The sequence below is a fragment of the Typha latifolia genome, chromosome 3 (assembly GCF_019914945.1).
Source record: "Typha latifolia isolate L0001 chromosome 3, TyphaL0001v2, whole genome shotgun sequence".
Lineage (NCBI taxonomy): Eukaryota > Viridiplantae > Streptophyta > Magnoliopsida > Poales > Typhaceae > Typha > Typha latifolia.
The window spans coordinates 11,420,467-11,431,031 of record NC_133088.1 but is presented as its reverse complement, the minus strand read 5'-3'; the positions used below and the strand labels follow the sequence as shown (position 1 = coordinate 11,431,031).

General features: G+C 37.2%; 1 protein-coding gene across 1 annotated transcript; it reads left to right on the top strand.

Moving 5' to 3' along the window:
• The first annotated feature begins 1,846 nt into the window (after positions 1-1,846).
• Positions 1,847-4,668, top strand: LOC140784780 (probable inorganic phosphate transporter 1-4). The gene is made up of 2 exons (XM_073132330.1): positions 1,847-2,169; positions 2,875-4,668. The coding sequence occupies exon 2, from the start codon at positions 2,901-2,903 to the stop codon at positions 4,503-4,505; it is 1,605 nt and encodes a 534-aa protein (XP_072988431.1). The 5' UTR covers positions 1,847-2,169; positions 2,875-2,900; the 3' UTR covers positions 4,506-4,668.
• The last annotated feature ends 5,897 nt before the right edge of the window (positions 4,669-10,565 follow it).

The window sequence follows — 10,565 nt, the reverse complement described above, 5'->3', positions numbered from 1 at the left end:
TGATAGAGATGTGGATATGGGCTGATTACTGAGATCCTTAGCCTGCAATGGCAAACGATCAACCAACTATTCACCAGGTAGCAAATGATTCTATGCTAGGTTCTACCATTCCTTGCGAGCATTTATATTAAGGGAGTACAAGTAATAACTAATGGGCTACTATCAGGTGTGATGAGTAGTCATGGTGGGGGGTGGAAATAGTTAGCATATGTTGTAGTCGAATTGTGCAAACTAATATATTTATGCTCATATCTTATTATTATAATATTGATAAATTATTTATATATTAATACACTTATCATGTTAGGTATACTTATATACATTTTATCCTACTAGTGATAGTGTCATTTGCTGAGTGTTAGACTCATCCATATTTGACACATATTGCAGATTGACTAACATGATATGAGCTTATTTAGTAGTTCACTAGTAAGTTGTTAGGTTTTAAATTCTTATAGTAATAGCATGTACTTCTATAATTGGGGACTCTAGCTGCTTTTGTATTATTTATTGAAGGTGAATCTTCTTTAAAGCCACAACTTTCGGATAGTCTTCTCCCTTACCTTGTACATCGTCCCATATGCTCTTTCCCTTATCTCGTGTAGCTTGTAGTATATATCCATCTTAATGTACATCCCTTTCTCTACCTTTTGCCTTTGCACCATTTTGTCTCATCTATCTCTCTCTCAAGATGAATATAGAAAGATTTTATTTTGAACTAGATCTTGAATGATTTACTTGTAGAAAATTATGAAATTATGAAGGATAATAACCTCACAAGTTAGGGATTATTTTGGCTCTCGTTTGAGTGGATTTAGAGTTTGGAACAAGAAATTATGGTCAAAAGGGTGAGGGAAGGTCATAATAGGGCTGAAATGATTATTTGATATTATGGTGATCATCAAAGGGTAACAGTCGACCATGGGATCGTGAAGGTTGGCCGTAAGGGCAAGTGGCTCATGAAGGAAGATGGTGGCTAAGGCTTGGTAGCTTGATAGAATTCTAGAAAAGTAAAGACAATCAAACAGTTATGAATAAATGATAAATACTAGAAAAATAATAATAATAATTTAACTCAATACTTATTCCACACCTACTAAATAACTCATGACCTCTCTTATTTGTAAGAGTAGAATTATAGTGGGTTACATTCAATTTGCTTTATTAGACTTACATATGTAATCTATCGACTTTAATTTAAATTTAAAAGTAATAAGTAAAATTAATAACTAGACTCGGCTCGACTTAACTAACTTCACTCACGTGGTTGGATCATAACAAATTTTGACAAGAGACATACTTAGTAGAATTTAAATCTATATTTGAAGAGTTGTGTAATGGGAGATATTAGCCATTAGATTAAAACTCTAATATCTATAAATTATACAATATATTTATATATATAATATACACACGTTTATTGAGTTGATCATGAGCGAGTCATCTATAGCTCCGGTATAAAATTAATTTTGAGCCATAATTTCTATTAAAGCTTGTCTCAGCTCTATTCACGCCGAGCTCGAGTCGAACTTCAGGTGACTGGAGCTCCTCCTTTCATAGCCCTATTATTCCACTCCGAGTATCTCAAGTATTAATTCCTAGTGCCAAATACTGAAATTAGAGTTATTATTATATAAATAATTACTAAAGTAATCCGCTGGATAATCATCCAAATTCTCCAGGCCGCCCATAAAAATGAGCCTCCTCACATACCATATTAAGCTTCCATGAACTTACTTACTAACAGATAGCAAATTAAGAGGAGAAAAACGCTTATATGCGTTTACTGCGGGGGAATATACCTCTCCTCTACCAACAACCAAGGCCCAAGGGTGGCATACTATTTATTTTTAGGCAAGTCAAGAAGGCAAGTGTTCATCTCACATCATCATGAGGAAACAAAGAGGAAACCCGAGGCGTGTCTTCGCTGGCCAAGCGTTTCGATCCATCAATTTCATATGTAGGTGAGTTGACTCGTTGAACGGGCGAGAAATGTAATATTCCCTCCGAGATGCCTTTCCTTCTCCTCCTATTAAATACCTCTCCATTCTTCCTCTCCTTCTCGCTCCATCTCTCTCTCTCTCCCCCACTTCTCCCATTCTTCTCTAGAGAGAGACTCCACTTTATTACTCTACTGGGGTTATTGAAGCCCACCAGTCTCTGAAACAGGTAAGAAATTTCCTTGTTATTTTTCTTTTTTCTTCCTTATTGGATTAATTTGCTTGATTGTGTAATTATATATAAGTTGTTAAATGGAGATAGGTTTAAACTTTAAACTATGTACTTCTGTGTCCTCAACCCCAAAGCACCTTATTTTATTGTTAGTCATTTACTCTTTATCTTTTATTACTTTCTAAGACCTCTTTATCGATTTTATGGATCCTTTGGATCACACCCACCATTTCCTTTTCTTTTCTTTTTCTTTAGTTCTTAAGTATTTGATTTATTTTTTAAAACTACCCCATTAAGAAACTTGGAGCAGTATTTGGTCAACAAGAAAATATTTTAAAATATATTCGTTCATATCCCTCAAAATATTGAGCAATTTGTATTAAATAATTCTTAAATTTTAGTAATAGTAAAGTTAGACTCTTGTGTCTACTTCCTATCTAAATTGTATATACTTGGCTGAACGCTTGTATAAAATGTTTAATTTTTAAGATCTTAATTTTACTATTAGTAATAACCTTAGAAAGGAGTTTTGATGCAAATGTCATTCTAAATTTCTTGTCCACTTTCCTGTGCTTCTTCCGGGAATCTACTGGGGGATATCTCCAGAAACTAGGAATCTCTCTCTGTCTCCCTCTGCAACTGATCGTAGAGTACCCTTTTAACGGAAAGTCTCTTATCTGTTTCTCTCTTTCTCTCTGTCAGAGAAGAGAATTTGAAGAAGACGAAACATGGCGAGAGACCAACTCCAAGTCCTTAATGCCTTGGACTTGGCGAAGACCCAATGGTACCATTTCACGGCCATCATCATCGCCGGTATGGGCTTCTTCACCGACGCCTACGACCTCTTCTGCATCTCCTTGGTGACAAAACTCCTCGGCCGCATCTACTATTACATTCCCGGATCCAAGGACCCCGGCTCCCTCCCTCCAAACATCGCCGCAGCCGTCAACGGCGTCGCCTTCTGCGGGACCCTCTCCGGCCAGCTCTTCTTCGGCTGGCTCGGCGACAAGATGGGCCGGAAGCGCGTCTACGGCATGACCTTGATGCTCATGGTCATCTGCTCTATTGCCTCCGGCCTCTCGTTTGGGCACTCTCCTAACGGCGTCATGGCGACCCTCTGTTTCTTCCGCTTCTGGCTTGGGTTCGGCATCGGCGGCGATTACCCCCTCTCCGCCACCATCATGTCCGAGTACGCCAACAAGAAGACCCGCGGCGCCTTCATCGCCGCCGTCTTCGCGATGCAGGGGTTCGGCATCCTATCCGGCGGCGTCGTCACCCTCATCGTCTCCACCGCCTTTGGCAGTCGCTTCGACGCGCCGGCCTACGAGTCCGACCCCGCCGGATCCACCGTCCCGCAGGCCGACTATGTCTGGCGGATAATCCTCATGTTTGGCGCCATCCCGGCTGCGATGACTTATTACTGGCGGATGAAGATGCCGGAGACGGCGCGCTACACCGCGCTCGTCGCCAAGAACGCGAAGCAGGCAGCGTCCGACATGTCGAAGGTGCTCCAAGTCGAAATCGTGGAGGAGCAAGAGAACGTCGAGAAGATCAGCAGGAACAATGAATTCGGTCTCTTCTCCAAAGAGTTCGCCCGCCGCCATGGCGTCCACCTCGTCGGCACCGCCACTTGCTGGTTCGTGCTCGACATAGCTTTTTATAGCCAGAATCTATTCCAAAAAGACATCTTCAGCGCCATCAATTGGATTCCTAAGGCGAGAACAATGAACGCTCTCGAAGAGGTCTTCAGAATATCGAGAGCGCAAACCTTAATCGCTCTCTGCGGCACCGTGCCCGGCTACTGGTTCACTGTCGCGCTCATCGACGTGATAGGACGGTTCGCGATCCAGCTCCTCGGGTTCTTCATGATGACCGTGTTCATGCTCGGCCTCGCCATCCCCTACCACCATTGGACCACCGCCGGCAACCACATCGGCTTCGTCGTCATGTACGCCTTTACCTTCTTCTTCGCCAATTTCGGGCCCAACAGCACCACCTTCATCGTCCCTGCCGAGATCTTCCCCGCGAGGCTGCGGTCCACGTGTCACGGCATCTCCGCGGCCGCAGGCAAGGCCGGGGCCATCGTCGGGTCTTTCGGCTTTTTATACGCAGCGCAGAACCAGAACAAGGCGCTCGCCGACCACGGTTACCCGGCCGGCATCGGCGTGAGAAACTCTCTGTTTGTTCTCGCTGGATGCAATCTTGTGGGTTTTGCCTTGACCTTCTTGGTGCCGGAGTCGAATGGGAAGTCCCTCGAGGAGTTATCCGGCGAGAACGAGGAGGAAGCTGAGTCTGAGACTGGTGCTGGGCATAACAGGACTGTCCCTGTTTAGATTTTATTCTCTCTTTATAACTATATAGATTTTCTTATCTGAGTTTGAGTTTATATCAAAGAATTAAGTTTCATGTGTATAGGAAACCTTCGAGAGAAGATCTTGCAGTGTTACTTAGTATATGTCAGTAGTCGAGTTATCTCAATGAAGAAAGTTATCATTATCTCTGGTTCTCAAGCTCTGCTCTACTCTACACTCCTCTGTTTCTGATGGAAAACCAAAGGAAATGGCCGTCTTGAAATCTTTATGCTTGTTTTTTTTTTGGGTAGTTGCAATTTGACTAGCACTGAGAGAATCAAAGGATAAACTACTCATTTATTAAGATAGGACGGCCATGGAGATGGAGATGAGAATCTCCATGGACATGTGAGTTTATGTGGACCATCATAGGTAGCTTCTAATATTTAAACGTAGAGGAAATTTTATATTTATATTGGATGAGAGTTTCAGAGTCTATAGTCTGCAGTCTACACTGTGTCAGAGTTTGACCATTTGAGCTTGTATGATTACAGCGAAGACGGAAAGAGAGTTTTGGAGCATCTAGTACTTCTTATGCTGAGGCACTCGTAAATACCAAATTAATATCACTGACCGGATTGAAAAATTAAAAATAAATTCTAAATAAAATATAGAGGTTTTTAAAAGATAGAGTAAAAATAGACTATGGAGAAAGGAGATAAGATTTATGTGATTTAACAATTTTCTTATCATATGATTTGGGCCTAATCAGATTATCTTACGGGGAGATTGGGTTCGCTAGGTTGAACTCCCAATCAACGATAATAAGATAGCAAGATATACGAGCAATCATCATCGAGGCGTCAAAATGCTCGACCAACAGTGTTCAAACACCCCAACCTAAGCGCAACAGAATGTCAAAGTGCTTAAATGCCTAGCCAACAATATTCTAATCCTAGAGCAGTCTTCATTGAAATGTTCAAACATCAGTGTAACGGCATTTAAAAGTTCAAACCCGAGAGTGATCTATATTGAAGTGTTTGAACACCTATCCAACAATGTTTGAACAACCTAACCTAAGAGCAATCTTTATTTAACGACGATCTAATGCCATTCAAGTGGCATTTGAATACTTGATGCCAAGGCCATCTAGTGTCAGGGTTAATTTGAATATTTTTAAATTTTTAGCTAGCCTATAAATATATGGAAGATAATCATTTTGATATTAGTAAATATTATTGTCATTTTTCTACCTTCTTCTACCTCTAGTCTCCTTCTCATCTCTATTTTTCTTCTATCTATGGCCGACGATGTCAAGCCAACAATATTTCCTTCTTTCTCAACTATCGATCCCCCAAGTTTAGTGGGGTGAGCCATCTTTTCCCCCATCTCTCAAACCTGAGGTGTTAGCTAGATCCTCCCCTTCTTCATCCGTGAATCCCTGTTCTATTTTAGAGCCGGCAATCTTCTTTCCCTTCTTTCTTTCAAAATCACAGATTTACCCCCACACAATCATTATCTCCATTATCTCTTTCTCTTTTATCATCTAGATTTTATCATATTCACCAATTTCACCAACTAATCGCTTACCATCATCTTCACCAAAACTTACCTTAATTAGGGATCCAACAACTGGTATTCCTCAAACTAGCATGCTAGAACTCAATCACCACTCTACTAATGATTGCATCACCTTTCACCATACTTGAGCAACCAAATCTGGTCCAACTAATGGCAATGATGCATGCCACATTGTTGAAAGCACATGCATCATAGAAAGCCTCGCAAGCCTCCATCGAGACATTGACTTAAGCAATTGTCTATTCACGACCGCAAGGTGTTGTGACACTCATCTTTGTAGCATACCTCCTCCACAAATACTGAGGCATGAGGATAAAACCTTTCAAACTATAGGGCCAACCCTACAAGCATCCATGATACCACTAACCCCATCAATAAAGGGCGTCGACTATAGGCCAGCAGTCAGGGCATTCTGACCATATAGCGTAACCACAACTACTCTAGTTTCTGCAACGGTTTTCCCACCTCCACCATTGTTAGAAACTAAGGAGGATCTTGAACAAACCATAGACCTATATCCGAGATGTCCTATCTTGCCCACTCCCACATCAAGTTAGTCGAGATCACCCCTTTGCGTCCAAGTTAAAACCTCCACCACACTTGAGCCAAGCCTAGGATTTCTTTAATCTTAGTGACATTGAAGATTTAAGGACAATTGATATTGGATATTCATCCATTTGCTCATTGAGGAGCGGATATCGTGCTTGGCACTGCATGGCTATGTATTTTGGGTTCAGCCACATTCGACTTTAATGATATATGGCTAGACTACAAGTGGAATGGACAACATATGCAGCTGAAAGGGGTTTAGTGCCAAACCAGCGCCACCTTGCATACGATGATGGGCTGCCTAAACAACTTTTGGCATATGGAGATTCACTAGAGTTGCCACAACTATAAGCAGCTCCACTTAGGGGCATGGAGAATAGCTTCCTTGGTTTCTCAATTTGAGGACAAAGTGAGTGGAAGTGTGGTGGAATAATATGATCCGGATCTAATTGGGTCACTTCATAGGGAAAATTTGGTTTGTTGGGTCGAACTTGTTTATCATTGTATTAGTTATTTATTATTTTTAATAAACTTATGGCAATGACTCGTGTGATTGAACACCTAGCCAATGATGTTCTAACACCCTGGTCCAAGAGTAGTCTTCATGGAAATGTTTGAACGCTAGGCTAATAGGGTTGTCAAAATAATCAAGCCAACTAGAGCTCGGCTCGATAAGGCTTGATCAAACTCGGCTCGAAAATAGGTCTAGTCGAGCTTGATTTTGAAACTATGCTCAAAATTAAATTCAAGTTAAACTTGATCCTGACCTAGTCTAGCATGTCATAGACAAAGAGTTAACAAAATAAATAGAAGTATTACATTTTTTTAAAGTTTAGTTTAAACATATAATTTCAGCATAGTCCATGCTAACAAATAAGTTTTTCTTAGTTGATACAAATTTATCTGATTCAAACACAAACTTAAACTATGTTTAGAAAGCAAACCACACAAAATAAGATTATTTTAAATCTCAAGAGCATTGTATAAATCAAGTAGAGTAAGAGTTTTTTCGATGTGAATTTCAATTCTACATAACTCTTTCCAACTATTTTAGTAGAGGAAGAGTTATGATTTAGAGCAAAACATAATTTACAAGTTAATGTTTCTTGATAAGATTTCTCTCTCCACAAATATGATGAGTTGTGCCTGCGTCCATTACCAACCTGATTTAGAGACTACCAAATTTACCTAAAACACAATAAGATTTTTTCAACTTTATTTAATTGCTATTACTTCTTAAGAATGCAACACTCATTTTTTATAGTGTCTATTCATTTTACAGTAATGATATATTACATTCTTTTTGTTATTATTTTTTTCTTACTAAAAAAAATTTTAAATCAGAGTCTCTTTCTTTTCTTGTTGTTTATTTAAACAACATATGCAATTTTTATCATTTTATAGTTTCCTCGGCATTATCTCAAATCCTTGACTCTTCCTCAATGAGTTGACATTGAAGAATCTTAAGAATCAAATTATCACCCTTTCTCTTTAAGAGATTTACGGTAGTCTTTCCAACTTGATGGTAATTAACCAATGATAACACTTGCTTAAAATTTCTCCTCTATAAAAATGGCCTCATAAATATTTATTGTATAATAAATTGTTCATGAACTTGAGAATGAATATGCTTCTTATCAACAATTTTAAAATTAAAGTAGTTGAAAATAGATAGTTTTTTGTTGCTAGAGTCTTTATATGAGAGTACATATTAAATAAGTGGTTGGTAAGGGACCTAGGAATAGTACCACAGTATAAAATATTATCCTCATCCTATTTTGCTTTGCGTCTTTTTTTCTCTACTGTAGACTTCTCGGTCAAGATGGGATATTTCTTTTCTATCACATCTTTAACACCTAAAGACAAACTATAGTTTCTCCTTCTATCACTTATAGTTATTTCCATCAAAGCGGTTAAGTTTGTTATGTAGTAACATGAATGAAACTGTAACACTCAGAAATTACCAAGTAAGAAAAATTTATCCAAAAATTATTAAAAAAAGTGAATAGTGGAGATACAATGAAAATAAATTGCTAGGCTCTTACAATAGTCAAGTGAAGGTAAATATATCTCTTGAACAAATTTGTTGTCCACTTATTACAAGACCATCATTGTTCTCGGAATACAAGACCATCATTAATTAATCAAGGTGCAACTCACAAAATTGAACATTGATCTGAACAATAGTTAATTATAACAGCAAGCACTTAGGTCCTTTTCATATCTTAAAATAATTACATAATTTTTTAAAAATAAAAAGATATTAACTAAAAAATGTGATAGTAGTTAGATAACTAAAAAGTAATTATGGTAGTTAGAGGACTAAAAGATGCAATTGAAAGGAAACTCCTTAAATAACTAATAATTAGTTATAATCCAAAAATGTGCCTTATCAAAACATTCATTTATAAAAAAATTTAAATATTTTAAAATAACATCATAGAAATAAATATTTCTAAGAATAGTGGACGAAAGGAGAGACGATATAAGTTGGAAATTTGAAGGATTTTTTTTATTTGTGGAATGATAGGTGGGTAATAAGAGAGTGGGGAGAGATTTTTTTTTTTTTTTTGAAAATGACTTTAGTAAAATTAGTAAAATTAAAATTGTGCTCATGTGTGAAATAATATTACTAATATTAATTTCTAACCTAGAATAAAAAAAAATTGATATTTAATTAAAACTGGAATAATATTTTGTAATCTAGATTAAGAAAAAAAAAGATAACATAGAACCAAAACTGTTTGCCTCTTTAAACCATATATTTTTATGGTGAAAGAAAATTTTGGAGTCCAATTGGCCCCAATTAATATCCAAAAACGAGGGCACGACTGCTTGCTAATTTCCTCTAGAAAACGGAATTAAAATTCAATTGATTTGAGGAGGCCCAATTTAATAGAGGCCAAAGGGCTGAAAAATAGGTTTAAAATGATCAGACTTCTTAGCCCGAGCCCGTAAATGATGCCATGGTTGACACGACTTACCCATGCAAAGCTTCTATCTCTGCACTTGTAGAATAAAGCCATGACTAACATAGTTATTTTAATTTTTTATACTAGAAGAGAGTTTATACTGATTATAAACTATTATAATGTTTAGTTATATACTGATATAGTATGTAACAATTATATTTAATATGACAAATAATAGTTGATTAAATTGATGACTTTTAAGGATGAAATAGTAATTGATAAATTTAAAAATATTAGATGGAATCATGGAAGAGGAGAGAAGAAAGAAGTAGATATTACTATACTAATATATGCTTAAATGATTAATTATTTGCTACACCAAAATAAATGTATTAATGTTTCATAAGTAAACGAGGGCATAAAGTTTTTGGTTGTAGATGCAGCGTGGATAAGATGGATGATGGGCATGGTCAAGTTCAAGAGGCTTAATCTGAATTAATTCTAGTAAATAGTAACTGCGGATCCAAAAAAAAATTCTCAATCTGGATCCACTTCAACAGCAACTTTAGTTTCAAATATCAATTGATTTAAGAAATCTCTATCAGGTGACATTATCTTTTTTAGAATATTTATTTATTTATTTGAGAATTATTTTATGTATCATTAGCCCACAGAAAAGAGAGCAAAAATAAAACGAAAAACAAAAATGATAACTGATCATAAGCACAAATAATCTCGCAATATTTAGTGCACTTCAATTACTTGATTATAGAAAATTCCAGGATTGCATCCATCTTGTATGAAACAAACAGTGAGCTATTATTTAAACCTCTCTTGTTGCTCCACCTGAACTCAAATGACACAGAACTGTCTGTTAGTTATTTGATAATTAGTGGGCTTATATGTTTAATAAAATTATATGAGTTTAGTATTTATATTAAGCTCACTTAAGTGATCTATAAATTTAAATTTATTATGGGCTCTAGAAAAGTACAATTAAGTTGATATGGTTCTAAATGTGTAGAAGCCCATGTCATAATTGATATGCTTGTGACAATAA

What these genes read in the sequence shown, in the direction of transcription:
- LOC140784780 (XM_073132330.1), top strand. Translation starts at nt 2,901, where the DNA reads ATGGCGAGAGACCAACTCCAAGTCCTTAATGCCTTGGACTTGGCGAAG.